The following is a 15,188-nucleotide window of genomic DNA, read 5'->3' on the forward strand; positions in this document are numbered from 1 at the left end:
CATGCCGGGGTGGTCTTTGTCTCGTGTTTCATTATTTTTCTCCTCCCGTAGACGCTCCCGTTCGGATAGTTCGGGTGGTTGGAGATATCCGGGCGGGGGTGCTTACACATATGATTAATAATATCATTATTATAATTTGTTGTCTTAATAATAATCATCCCGCCCAAACCCACCCACTGCCGTTTCCAGACGAGGACTGAGGAGACTAGAAGAAATCAAAAGGAACCCTTGAATATCGATGGGAGTAATTAAAAGTTTCTTGAAAGGGTTTAAATGGTAAAGACAGATCTACTAACTTTACCCGTCCAAACAAGGCCTTGTTTAGGTGTAAATCTCGCTGAGCCCACGTAGACGAATATTAATTTCTCCGTTTATCCAATCTTAGGATTGGCTATGGACTAAACTTGGGAAGATACATTTTGCTGATTACTCTTCATATTTGATTAAATAGTATAGATTATTCTTGTGATTCTAAAACTTTGTATAGCTAACAAATTATATTAATTAATCGTGTTATTCTTTTTCTAAAAATCTCTTTCTCTTTCTCTCTGTCTACAACAATCATCGTCTCCATTGATTAGGGTGCGTTCTCTACAACAACTAACAACACCAATTTCTAGTACTCGACCTTTACATCATCATCCCAAACTACCACCTCATCATTGTTGTTGCCGACAATTTTCTCTAACTCTATCAAGCTAAATTAGTATGGCGTTCAATTTATAGAGGGAACTAAAAGGGAAATAAAATCTTTTGTCAATCAAACCCTATCGGGGTTCGATTTGTAAAGAGAGATCGACCCTTTTGCAAACAAACAAATTAGGGTTAGATTTATAACTTGATTCGTGTTTGAACTTTAAGGGGTTCAAAATTGCAAAAAGGGGTTTGAAATTGAACCCCTTTGTATATAGTAAGGTAACCCACACACAACCACCCCCCCCCCCCCCCCCCCCCCCCCCCCTTTCTTTCTCTGGATTTGATTTGAATCTTTAAAGTTTTAAATTAAAAAATCTAAGTTTGAATCTTCAAAGTTTCGAATCCAAATTTCTAGGTCCAAAAGCCCATAACCCAAAATGTGGGTTTGAACACTCAACCTAAATTTTAGGGTTTGGGCCAATTTCATTTTGAATATTCAATTTGTAAAGATCTAACCCAACTTTGTTTCTTCAAACTCAAACTAGATATGACCCAACTTGGTTTCTTAACTTTTATTTATTTTTTTGTCCATTTTGCAAAATAATTTATTATATTTTTATAAAATTTGATAATTAAAATATAACATAAAATAGAGATCATCGTTGAATTCATGTCATTCAAGAAATAGTATTTCTTAATCAAATAGTATTAAGACTATCTAGTTGCTACCCTAACGATGATTGTAGTCATTTCATAATTGGTTCAAAATGGACTCTCTAAAAAATTCTGGTAAGGTTTGAATGTGAGTTTTTCATGAATTGGGTGCTTTTCAAAAAAAAAAAAAAAATTGTCAATATAAAATAAAATTAAGTTGAAACAAATTAATAAAACAAATGCTAACCTAATTTTAGTCATTAACAAAATTATATGTGGAACAACTCTCGAGGGAAAATCAATTTTTATCAATACAACACGAACTGAAATAAACTAACATTTAAAATTACCATTGTTGTCGCACTAATGATTGTTATAGTCTTTCCATAATTGGTTCACAATGACATTTCTTGGTCCAAGATTCACCACGGAAGGCACTTTGTGCCCTTCTTCTTGACCAATTGGGCTGCCCATGCGGGCAAACACAATAACATTTCTTACAATGCTCATTTGTTGTTGTTGAAACATATCTATCGAAAAACATTCTTGCACTACTTCATGACCCATCTCATTAGGTATTTCCAAAATCTTCTATTTCATAAAGTGTAAATAAATTATTAGGTTTATCTTCTTGCCAAATAAAATTATGAAGTGCACAATATGTAATAGGAATCAATTTTTGTCAACTTGGGTAGTTTGATATTGATTTTAAAATGTGAAATCGAGCTTTCAAAATACCAAAGGACCTCTCGATAACATTTAAGTAGGTGTTTGTTAATCAAGATATGAGATGCATCTCGGACTTTTATCATTTTCAACATATTTGTTAAGCTTATATGATCATTCTTGAAAAAATCATTAATGATCTCTTATCTTAATTTTTCAAGATATATATATATCTCTCATCCCCCTCAAGATAAGTATATTTTAGTCCCTACATATAAGAAAAAAATGACATCTGTGTTCTCTAATGCATTCCAAAAAATTTAACAAACAGTTTGATAAAAATATTAGAATGCTTCCCAACTTTATTTTGACCATTCTATATCTTGATCCGAAAACCATTCCGATCTTATCTTAATACTCCCTTATTTTGCTCATTTTAACAAACGCTATCTAAGTAGAGATGAATGTCGATAATTAAATAATTCATTTTTTTCACAAATCTTCCTTGACCACGAAATCATTTAAATGGTATCTCTCACCATGATATGGAGCTAAATAGAATATTTGAATAATATAAATCAATCACATAATAATAACTTGTAAAACAAAATAAACAACTAATATTATATGATATTAACTCTTACCATCGTTAAGAAACAAAAAATTATTTCCTTCTCTTGATAGAGTATTTAAGAACACACAAGCATCATTAACAATCTCTTCCTATCCAGTATATACAAAAGTAAACATTATATCATGAGAATAAACAACCATAATATTTTGTGTCACCAATGCTACTTTCTTACCCCCCAAAAGATTTTTGTTTCAATGCTGAAGTCCATGTTGCCACATGAGTGTCATTTATAACATCTATGCATTTCTAGAACATATAATTTTGTGTTAGATAACAACATAGGTAAGAATATAACAATCCATTCAATATAATCTAGAGTATAAAACTTCATACCCTAGTACGAAAATCACTTTGGATTGCTTTGAATTTCTTGTTGAACATTGATGGTTTCAAGTTTTGTTCGTGTCCTCTTCAAATATTTTTAAGGTAACGTTTGTTAAAATGGGTAAAATAAGTAAGTATCAAAATAAAATTGGAATGCTTTCTGGATTAAGATATGGAATGATTAAGATAAGGTTGAGAAATCTTTTAAATTTTTTATCAAATTATTTGTTAAATTTTTTGAAATGCACTAAAGTACACAAGTGTCATTTTTTTCTTATTTGTAAGGATTAAGATATGCCTATCTTGAAGGAATAGAGATAAGCATATCTAGAAAAATCAAAATAAGAAGTCATTTTTTTAAGGGGACTTTTGGTACAGGAGAAATTTTTAGATTTTTGAAAATATTAGGTTGAGAATCTATATTCTCATGTTTGGAACAACTTTTTAAAAAAGAATCTTGGAAAAATAATATTCCCATGATTTATTTTTAATCAACTTTCTCATAAAAAGATTTTCATGAGAGGGTTGAGAATTTTACATTCCTATAGACTTAGGAAAGTTTTTAACAAATAAAAAGTCTAAAACACCCATTATTCTCTTATAACTCTATAACTCTTTCACGATTATCTTTGCTATAACTTGCTTCTTACAAATATATATATATATATACTCATATAAACATATATATTATGTATATATACATAATATATTACACAAACATATAAAATGTATATATATACACACACATATATACATAATGTGTAAAAAAAATAACATTTTTTAACTTCCTAAAAGGTTGTGGGTCCCAATATTTTATATATTAAAAAAATTTATCATTTTTAAACAAAAAATCAAAAAAGGGTAATTTTGGAAAAAAAAAAAGATTCTCAAGAATGTTGCATTTAAACAAAACATAAAAATGTAAAATTTTCAAAAAAGAATACTCAACATTTCTGAAAATATTTAAATCTAACTAAACATAGAATTACATAAATTCTGAGAATAAAAAATTCCCAATAATATTTTCAAGAATTGATGATACTGGACCGATCACCGAGGTCTGCCTCGAACCAAGTACCTGCAGGGGCGGGGCTGTAATCCCCCGGGAGAACTCCGACGCTCAAGTCAGTAGAAGAAATATGCCCAAAATGGAAAATTGAACCAGTAGTCAGATGATCCGTACCTGTAGAAGTCGATATCTATTTAAAGATGGGGTAAAACACACATTGAAGAGATAAGATAAGTCTTGAACCGGACGTTGGAGAGAATCTCGGTTAACTGGGTCAGCCTTGTTCAAAATCAAATATGAGATAAATGATGAAGATATAGGTGATACGTGGCACTTATTGGGGCCGGCACGTGGCGGCACCACATTGGAGATCTCCAAGGGTAGTATAGGATTTTTGCCCTTAGTAAAATATTCCCTCATCACTTGCCCCCCCCAACTCCTTGAGCTGCGAGGGAGAGGAGCTCGGGCAGCTGAAGGAGTAGTCTTCTCAATTTTTCTTGAAAAAAGAGATTTTACAAAAAAGATAAATGAATAAGATTAAAGAGCTCTATTATTGGCTTTGTTGGCTCGCTTCCCAACTAAACATCCCATCCCCACTCCCCATGGCCCTCCAAGAATTCTATAAAAAGGGGGGTGGGGATGGTCCCCTCCTCACAAACACTATTGGAGTGGAAACATACTTGGAGGTGCAGTGAAAAGGTAAGAGATCTTTCATCCTCCTCTTTTTTTTTTTTTTTTTTTTGCTTTTTCATTTCAGTTTTTTTTTTTTTTTTTTCCCAAGTCGGCGACAACTTGTTGGAGTCTCAGGGGTTGCTCACACTCGCTCGTCGAAGGACCAGATCGCCAGGTAGAAAACTCCGAGCTTTCACCCTTCGATTATAGTACCTCTCAATTCGCTGATTATAAACGGCTTGGCGGACCCTTGCTTTGTCCCGAAGCTCCTCCACTGTATCTAAATTATTCCTCAAGGCTTGTTCATTGGATTCTGGATCAAAATGCTCCACCCTAAAAGTTGGGATCCCGATCTCTACCGGAATAAGGGCCTCTGAGCCGTAACATAAGTTGAATGGGGTTTCTCCGGTGGACCCCCTCCTCGTGGTCCGGTAAGACCAAAGGATGCTCGGTAACTCGTCCACCCAACTTCCATCTGCCTTGTCTACCCGGGCTTTTAATCCATGGAGCATAGTCCTATTAGCAAGCTCAATCTATCCGTTAGCCTGTGGATGAGCTACTGAGGTGAAGTGCTGCTTGATCCCCAATTCTTGACACCATTCCTTGATCGTCCGATCTGTGAATTGGGTCCCATTATCTGAAACAATCACCCGCGGGATCCCGAACCGACAAACCAGGTTCTTCCATAAAAATTGCTTCACTTTTCGCGCAGTGATGGAGGCCAGGGGCTCGGGATCTCTGTGAATGTTTGGGGAGGCCTCTTAGCCAGTGACTGGGTAAAAGGGCCAACCCTCAAGGCATTCTGAAAGGCCACCATAGCGATACTCTGATCAAGATTCTCAATGCTCAATGCCTCCATATTAAACCTGGCCACAAAATCTGTTAACGACTCCCCTTGGTTCTGCTTGAGATTCACGAGGGTCACGATAGACCTCCGGTGCCTCCGAAGGGGAGCGAAGTGAGCCAAGAACCTATTCAGAAGTTGTCCGAAGTTAGCGATCGACCTATGTGCCAGACTTGAATACCAGGACCGTGCATGTCCTTCCAAAGTGGCTGGGAAGACTCTACACCACATAACATCAGGTGCCGCCTGGACCATCATGTGAGAGGCGAAGAGATTTAAGTGATCGGTGGGGTCAGTTGTGCCTCCATATGGCTTAATAGCTGGGATTCGAAGGCGCTCGGATGGGGTAATTGCCATGATCTCCCGACTTAATGGCTGATTAGAAACAATGTCGTATGGCTCTTCTTCCCTCAATCTCAAGCCAATGTGGTTTTGGTTCCTAAGGGGGAAGGTAAGTGGAGGTTGTGTATTGATTTCACTGACCTGAACAAGGCTTGTCCAAAAGATAGTTACCCACTTCCCCGGATCGATGCCCTAATTGATGGCACGACCGGATGCCACCTCATGAGTTTCCTAGATGCTTTTCAAGGATACCATCAGATCCCGTTGCATAAAGAAGATCAGGAGAAGACAGCATTCGTCACTGATCGGGGTACTTATTGCTATACTGTTATGCCTTTTGGCTTAAAAAATGCAGGGGCTACATACCAACGGCTCGTGAATAGGCTCTTTCAGGACCAATTGGGTCGCAACATGGAAGCCTATGTGGATGATATGCTAGTGAAAAGCCTGCTGGCAGAGGAGCATCCGACAGATTTAGAAGAGTGCTTCAAAACCTTGCGCAGGTTCCAATTGAAACTTAATCCTTCTAAATGCGCTTTTGGTGTCTCTGCAGGAAAATTCCTTGGGTATATCGTGCATCATCGTGGGATAGAGGTGAATCCTGAGAAGATTAAGGCGATACTAGACATGCCGACCCCGAGAAGTATTAAGGAGGTCCAGCAACTCACTGGAAGGATAGCGGCTCTGGGCAGATTTCTCTCCCGATCGGCAGAAAAGGGCCTCCCTTTTTTCAAAGCCCTATCCAGGACCAAAGATTTTGTCTGGGACGTTGGGTGCCAGGAGGCTTTTAACGAGCTCAAGGAATGTCTAGCTTCACCGCCAGTCCTTACTAAGCCAAAGATGGGTGAGCCACTATACCTCTACTTGGCCGTGGCAGAAGAGGCAGTGAGCTCGGTACTAGTGCGTGAAGAGATAAGATAAGTCTTGAACCGGACGTTGGAGAGAATCTCGGTTAACTGGGTCAGCCTTGTTCAAAATCAAATATGAGATAAATGATGAAGATATAGGTGATACGTGGCACTTATTGGGGCCGGCACGTGGCGGCACCACATTGGAGATCTCCAAGGGTAGTATAGGATTTTTGCCCTTAGTAAAATATTCCCTCATCACTTGCCCCCCCAACTCCTTCAGCTGCCCGAGCTCCTCTCCCTCGCAGCTCAAGGAGTTGGGGGGGGGGCAAGTGATGAGGGAATATTTTACTAAGGGCAAAAATCCTATACTACCCTTGGAGATCTCCAATGTGGTGCCGCCACGTGCCGGCCCCAATAAGTGCCACGTATCACCTATATCTTCATCATTTATCTCATATTTGATTTTGAACAAGGCTGACCCAGTTAACCGAGATTCTCTCCAACGTCCGGTTCAAGACTTATCTTATCTCTTCAATGTGTGTTTTACCCCATCTTTAAATAGATATCGACTTCTACAGGTACGGATCATCTGACTACTGGTTCAATTTTCCATTTTGGGCATATTTCTTCTACTGACTTGAGCGTCGGAGTTCTCCCGGGGGATTACAGCCCCGCCCTTGCTGGTACTTGGTTCGAGGCAGACCTCGGTGATCGGTCCAGTATCATCAAGAATCATGAATCCTATTAATCTAAAAGTTTCTCTCGTATCAAACGTCCCCTAAGGGTCACCAGATAAATTTAAACAAAACATAAAAATGTAAGATTTTCAAAAAAGAATATTCAATATTTCTAAAAATATTTAAATCTAACTAAATATAGAATTGCATAAATCTTAAAAATAAAAAATTCTCAAGAACATTCTCAAAAATCATGAATCTGGAATCTAAAAATTTTTCTCGTACCAAACGCTCCCTAAGGGTCACCAAATAAATTTAACAAATACGTTGAAAATAATAAATATCCAGAATACTTTTCATATCTGACATTTTCCATCCTATATCTTAATTAACAAACATTATCTAAATAAATAATTAGATATTGACATCACAAACATAAACATTCATGACAAAAATCTTTAAATACTTAAAAGGGTTTGATATGCGCTCCGAAACTCTAATACCAATTGATGTGAACCCGCGATGGAATGAAGCCAAAGGAACCCACAAAATATTGAAACGAACCCCAGAAAAGCTAAAATCGGATATAAGGCAAATAATTCTTGACCCGTTGATTCACGAACCAAGAACCTAGATTATGTTAAAATCTAGACCTGTTGATGTGCGGAAACAAGAACCAAGAATTGTGTTGTTGAACGCCACAAAAACTGCCTAGATCTTTGATGAGTTCAGGATTTGAACGCCACAAAGAAATCACTCATTTGATAAGTTCGAAGCTTTGTTCATAAAAGAACAAGATAGAAAAGAGAAATCTCTCAAATTCAATTCATAATTTTTTTCCCTCTTTTTCACAATGGAAAAGCCTTTAAATAAGCAAAAATAATTAAATCCTAATTCTACTTGAAAACTAATAAAAATCCAAAACCTAGTTATAAACTAAATCCTAAATTTAATGGGTTTTAGTTAGCCCACTCCAAATAAAAGTAGGAATAACAAAAATAATCCAATCCAACTACAAGTTGGACTAATAAAACTAACATAATCCAAATCCAACTATAAGTTGGAATAATAAAACTAACTCATTTCTAAATTATATAGGAAATAAGTACATAACTTGCTAAACAAGAATCTTAGTCAAAAAAGAATTACTATTCATCCAATTCCGACACAATTGACTCGATTGATTGATCCGATTACGTTATAGTTAGTTCGCCCTCCATGATTCTCATCAAGGTTGAAGTACTTTTAAATTATAGACACTTAGTGTTTATTTACACACACAAAAATTCGGACAAATAATAACACTTTAACAAAAAATAATATTAAGATAGTCAATGAATATTTTATATTATAGTTTAGTGATTGTAGATAATGTTAATACCTCAACATCTTTAATTCAAATTTTAGGAGTCTCAGTTACTCTTTATTACTGCCACAAATGTTATTTTGAAAAGTTTTGAATACACTTGCAATCATCTTGTAGCTGTTTTTTGTATCATAAAATCGTTTTTTCTCTAAATTTTGGAAAGATGTCTATTTATATATATATAGATGCTAATTTTGAGGACGTTTTGGTTGATTTTTGTCTGGACAAGTTATGAAATTAATTAAATGCCTTTTATTATATATACATACACATACACATAATAAAGAATATTTAAATAATTTCACATTCTGCCCTGACAAAAAACATGTTAAGACGTTCTTAAAATAATGCTAAACATAATTTGTGCATCATATTAAATGAGTTGACTAACATGATAAACGAGTTTTGAGAAACTAAAATCGAGTTCCCCAAAATTCTAACAAGCCAAAGTTGAGCTGAACAAAACTCGACTCGGTCTAACTCAACTCGATTACGACTCTAAACAACACTATATATCATTTGTGCCAGTGGAACATTCTAGGTGACAATTTGGGTGCTTTTAACTTTCACAAAGCCCAGGCGAAGCCCATCAATGGAGCAGCCCGGCTGCAAGTTAAACCCCCAGAATTAATTAAATGGATCTTCCGATCCTTTACGTGATCCATTTAAAATTTAAATGAATTTAAATTAAATCATCACATAAAAGAAGATTTGAATCGGATCTTATTTAAATTCGGATCATTGACAGGCTAGCTTCGGGCCAGCAGCTTTGCTCCCGCAGCCTGAGCCCCTCCAAAGCTGCAAAGCACTGTAGGCCCTCGCCATTTTCCTACCTTAGTCGACGATAAAACCATATTATTTTTTCAAAGTTTAAACTGAATAAATGCATTCTCAATATATGAATCGAATAATGTTATGAATCATGATTGATAATTGTGTCATTAGTTATGTGACACATCTTTATTAAAAGAAACTAAGATGATCACGTGTTATTGTCTCTTTTACTTAACACATTCTTTAATAAAAATACGACACATAACTAATGACGTCATCATCAATCATGATTTATAAAATTACTCGAATCAAATCACTTATTTGAATGTAGTGGGCATAACTCCTCAATGCATTGCATTCATCATTCTAAGTATAACAAACCATTAATATTACACATCAAGATTTCAACCTAGAATCCTTTTATTACACTTTATTACTCATTTACTTGTACTAAGGTGGACTCGATGAAACAAACCCCACCTATTCTTGGAAGTGATCACGTGGAAATAGAAATATAACGATGGACCACAAAATCACCATCGTTCTCGGAAAAGAATCAGTGAGGCTGAGTGCTCAAATTCTGATGCGGTGCTGGTGGGGCCATGGCAGATGTGGCTGTGGATCTCGGAATTGCAAGAGGAAGAGGTAGTTGAGCAAACTACACCTAACCGGGAGCCAGCCTTCGGTTTGCCCTTGATGTCTTCACCTTTCAACTTTTCTACTGCTAGCGTAGCGTCGTGATGCATTCAGCCGTATTCTATGCAAAAATTATAGTCACAATGATGCGGTTTCTGTATATTCATTATTCATTAATTACAAATTTTTCTACACGAAAAGGATTCCCGCTTTCTCTCTCTCTCTCTCTCTCTCTGAATTCTAATTGTTTCTTTCTGATTCACGCTTCAGCAGGATTCGAAGGTTTAAGCATCGGCTTTCAAGGTTAGATCTCTTACGAAAGGTTAAATGAATGAATTAACATTTTGTTTAGCCTTAGATTGCAATTCCTGCTTCACTTTCGTGATGATTTCATCCGTGAATTTCATGAATAGGAGGAGGACTTGCAAATGTTTTTAAATTCCGACAGATGCATACGTAGTACACATTTCATTGGTGGAATTCAGTAAACTGGAGATAACGAAAAGAATTACATTAATTTTACTTCCTGGATCAGTGGTTCAATATTTCTGAAGCTAAATAGACCGATTACTAGGTGGTAAGGTACGATGATAGAGAGAGAGTCAATCGTCTACTCTTGATTCTTGAATTACTGTCTGCACGGCCAAGAGGAATGCTTCCTTGTTTTGGCTACTGCGAGGTTGTAATTCACTGGAGCTTTATATTTCTCATCTGCATAAGTTGAATTAAAAACAAAAAAGAAAAAAAAAATTATTATCATCTGACAAGAAATCCTGAAATGTAGTACTGAGGAAGTTAAATGTGAATTATGTGATAACTATTTGGATACTCATTACTTTGTAGTTAAAATTAGATGCTAGGCATAGATAGGAAAGGAAATAAGAGAGAATTAAACAATAGTTTTAAATCTCAAAATTGAAGTCTACAGGATAAGTATGCACGTCCGTGCTTAATGTTTTGTCTTTATCCGGACAAAACGAGGAGAGTTGGAGACAGCAAGGCTAGAACAATATCAGATTCCCTGTTTAGAAACATAATAAATGACTAAAATCCCTTTTAAGGAACAAAGACAAGAGTGCAACCGGAACTCTGCTGGGCTGCCAATTTTGTTTGGTGTTCCTTAGGAACGCCAGGATAAAGATAAAGGGTAGTGATAATCCATAATTTTACTTGAGTCGATCTGAGGAAGACGGATTGCAAATTTGGGATGATTTGATATGGGTTTATGACCACAAGCAAGCATGGTGGGTCAAGAAGGGGAAGATGAAATTAATGAAGTTGATAACTTCATTTCATGGGTCATTCATTCTATTAGAGCCATGTTACCTTTGCTCCTCCTCGCGAGTGCTTCCATGGCTAATCCGCCGTCCAGTGGCCCTGTAGTTTGGAAAGGGCACTTGGCCGTGTTCAATATGGTAGACGTCCTCCACAAGGATCTCATAATGTCTCTTCACCTCTTCGGCAGTTTTCCCACCGACAGCCTTGGCAATGTTGTACCAACGGTCCGGGGTTTCTTTGTCGTAGACAGCTAGAGCATTTTCAAAAGCTTTGTTCTCCTCAGCAGTCCAAGCGCCAGAGCCGCGAGAGGACATTGAGGCCATATGTTGATTTTATCTTTATGCAAGAATCAGTAGGCAAAATGGTCTGAAGAGTTGAACTCTTAAGGCGAAATGTTTAGGAAATTTGTTAGAAAAGCAGAAGAAAGAGAGTAGTGAGTGAGAAGGATGAAGAGAGTCAACAGGGAAGACTCTAGTCAGGAGCTCATATATGCTCCGGAGGTGTCACTGCCTACTCTTTTTATAATGTCCAGAGTAGAGGGGGTGAGGTGGGGTCTTTGCCAGCTGGCTTAGGAGATTTACAAAAAGTTGTAGAATGATATTGATTTGTTGTCTCCTTAAGAACCATAAAATGAAGCAGGACAAAGAACTAACAAAGGGAAAAATCAGTCCATAAGAATATCGAAATTGATTAATACCACTGCATATCGTTTACTTTCTTTTTGTTCAGACCTCATGTCACTTATGATTTTCTATGTTTAACATATAAACGTGGTTTTTATAATGATAAAACAGCTAGAAATTCCAAAAACAGCATAAGCTATCAATAAAGACTATTCTACACATTCTCCTATTGACTTTCGGTGGTATATGGCACGCCAACTTACCCTATCAAAATTTGCTCACGTGGTTTGGTTTATTGGGATTGCCTAACTCCCGGATATTAGGAATTTTTATTGAGCTTGAACCTCGGAGGATAAGCATGCCACTGCATAAAGCAAGAAAAAAAAAAGAAAATCAGTATAGGAAATTTCAGTGTCACAGAGAAAATTTTATCCTGTCTGCCCTCTCTGTTTTATTCGGAAAGAGTATCCTCTTCCGTGAGAATTTGGTAGGCCCGAATCGATTGGTCGTACAAATCCTTTCACGAGAGTGCCATAATCCAGACTCCTCTCCTCGTGTTTGTGCAGATAATAACTTCTGCTGTTCTCCTCATCACGAATGATCCTGTAAACGTATTCTGTCCTGAACAACTTTCCAAAACTTATAGCTGGCCATCTACTCCGTACAATCATGATGTTATGGTTCTCCTCCAAGCATATGTCAACAGTTGTTACACACCTATTTGCCAGTCCGGATACCATCCCGAGTCTTAAGTTCTCTAGCAAGGGAAGTACTAGTTGGTGCTCTTAATTGTCCCTCCGAAAGCTGTTTGGTCACTTGGGCACAAAGGTCTCCCCTTTACGGCAGCTATCAACATGGTTTCAGGCTCTTCTAGGTTTTAGGGTTTAGTTTTTCTCTAGTATCTATCTGCTATCACCAATTGGATGGGTGCATTATATTGTTAATGGTCATGATCATAGTTCTAACTTGAAATACCATCTACCATCTAGACCTTATCCGCAACAACTGGCCTTATAAATTGGTAGCTGTTATTCAGTTTATTGTCTGGTACACGTCACTGCCCATCCATTTGTAAAATTAAATGCCCATGTTTTTTCACTTACCTCTAGTGCATCAGAATTAATCTGCATTTGCGTCTTGGTTTTTGAACAGAGACCATTAATCATACCTAATCGTATTTGCGAAACTGCGTCATTTAGTACAAGCAAACGGGAGCGATAAGTGTTACCATCATAACAGAGAGGGCTTAGACCTTCTCACTCTTTTCATGTGCCAAACAGATCCAAGGCCAATATCGATAGAAACAAAATTAGGTAGCACCATATCTAACATGAATACATGCAGATGATTTTTTGCTTTTGGTATTTTTGGCACGGTTTTGGTCCCTTTCGGAAGTTGGAACTGCAACCTTTGGCCAATGTTATCAGCCAGCTTGTTCTTTAGTTTTGAACTCATTCAAGGATAGAAATCATAGCTTTCCAATTCATTGCTTGTCATTTTTCTAGCTCAAAGAAAGTGATCACGACATTTACTTGGATTGGCCCCTACATCTCTTTACTTCCGGGATAAAAAGTGTCCAAACATCTGTTTGTTCTTTTCACTTGTTTTGACAAAGTGGCAGAGATATAATGATGTAACAGAATCTTTTTTCTCTCGGATGCAAATGCCCAGTTGGTACCCTTGGGTAAGTTGCTTCTCCTTGTGATGTTAAAAAATTCGGGATACTGTTTCCAACTGAGCCTTGTGCTGGCTTTCTTCATGTAATCATGGATCCTGATAAACCGTTTCCGTATCTCTTCTTAATGCAGGTTAGCTGGGCATGAATGTACTGCTTTTAGGCTGCAAATTGGTCTCCAGAGAATTGCCAGTTCAACAAATGGTCGGATGTTTGCTTGACTTCATGAAAGGTAATTAAGCTCTCCCTTTGTCTGCCACTGATAAACTCGTAAAACGATGCTGATTTTATTCTGTGAACGTCTTTTAGCAACTGTATCTCTTAAGCTTGGCTGCCTGCTTAACTTGGCTTAGTAACATAAATCGCCCTCGGGTTTATTGAGGAGAATTGTATTCATGTTTCATAAGTATGCACATTGGTGGAGTGTATCAATAGAGGAAAGGACAGTTTCAGCCGGGCATCAAACCATATGCTTGGAATGATATTTGAACTGGTAAGGTATCAGAGATCGTTGGCTTGTGATATCATATGTCCTCAGGTTGCAAGTGAGCCAGGTGGCCCCAACCTATCTGCCTCCTTGAATAATATCTTCCATGTAGACTGTAATTGAGGAACAATTATCTCATATTCCCAATTAAAAATATTAGGTGAGGAGGAGGTACTCAAAAAGATGAAATCACCAAGATATTATTGAAAAGCAATTATTCTCATTTGCTGTTTTTGTCAACATGTGTAAGGGGAAGGTACGTGGCCTTTCACCTAATTTAGATTTGAAGAATCAACACCAGAACTTGTCTCAAATCCGTTCGATGGATTTACCACCATCTCCAGAAAATCGAGCCCAGAAACCTTGGATGTGACAACAAAAATCCTAAGAAGATAACTTTGAATCAATAGCATAAATCTGCTATCATTCCAAAATAGTCAACCCATGGATACTTGACTTTGAGGACCTCGTACGTATATTTACTCCAACAAATTCTTTGCTAATTCGAGATATTTGAGTTTAGAAATCTCAGAGATAACTCTAAATATCTCAACTCGTTTTACCTATATAAAAGTCACGACCCTCACAAATAAACCAAACAACTTTAAGTACTCAATTTATTTTACTATTCATTTACTTTATTAACTTGAGCATCAGAAGCTATACAAGAGGAACAAGCCCCATCCATTCTTACAAGTGTTTGTATTGAGCTAAAAGCTATGGTGATTTGTCTCAAAAACTATTATCATTTGGCACCAACCGTGGGATAAGATCCCATACCTCTGCCCTCTAGCACTACCAAGCCTCCCAGCCTCATTCTCAACCATGGCTTGACCCTCTTGTAGCCAAAAAAGTGGAAATAACCCACTTCCTAGCCCATTTTGCTCATCCAAGCATCTACTGATGCCATGTGATGTCAGGCTTTCTCGACTACCTTGGGGAGAGGGCAAGCCAGGAATGGTATTCGAGCCTTCCTCATCACTCGATAGTTAATTTCGAGCAGCTAAGACCTGTTTTCTTGCCCATTTTGCACCCTTGAG

General features: G+C 37.2%; 1 protein-coding gene and 1 long non-coding RNA gene across 2 annotated transcripts; one reads left to right on the top strand and one right to left on the bottom strand.

Annotated features, from left to right (window-relative positions):
• Positions 1 to 10,113: 10,113 nt before the first annotated feature.
• On the top strand, positions 10,114 to 14,496 carry LOC127801233 (uncharacterized). The gene is made up of 3 exons (XR_008022988.1): positions 10,114 to 10,388; positions 13,492 to 13,670; positions 13,795 to 14,496. It is a non-coding gene; the product is annotated as an uncharacterized LOC127801233 (long non-coding RNA).
• Positions 10,387 to 11,686, bottom strand: LOC127801232 (protein RADIALIS-like 1). The gene is made up of 2 exons (XM_052336162.1): positions 11,412 to 11,686; positions 10,387 to 10,796 (listed from the first exon to the last, which is right to left on the bottom strand). The coding sequence occupies exons 1-2, from the start codon at positions 11,684 to 11,686 to the stop codon at positions 10,793 to 10,795; spliced, it is 279 nt and encodes a 92-aa protein (XP_052192122.1). The 3' UTR covers positions 10,387 to 10,792.
• Positions 14,497 to 15,188: the final 692 nt, after the last annotated feature.

Source organism: Diospyros lotus, chromosome 5, assembly GCF_014633365.1.
Source record: "Diospyros lotus cultivar Yz01 chromosome 5, ASM1463336v1, whole genome shotgun sequence".
Taxonomy (NCBI): Eukaryota; Viridiplantae; Streptophyta; class Magnoliopsida; order Ericales; family Ebenaceae; genus Diospyros; species Diospyros lotus.

Bases quoted from the DNA above. Each gene is read 5' to 3' on its own strand.
- LOC127801232 (XM_052336162.1), bottom strand. From the start codon at position 11,686: ATGGCCTCAATGTCCTCTCGCGGCTCTGGCGCTTGGACTGCTGAGGAG.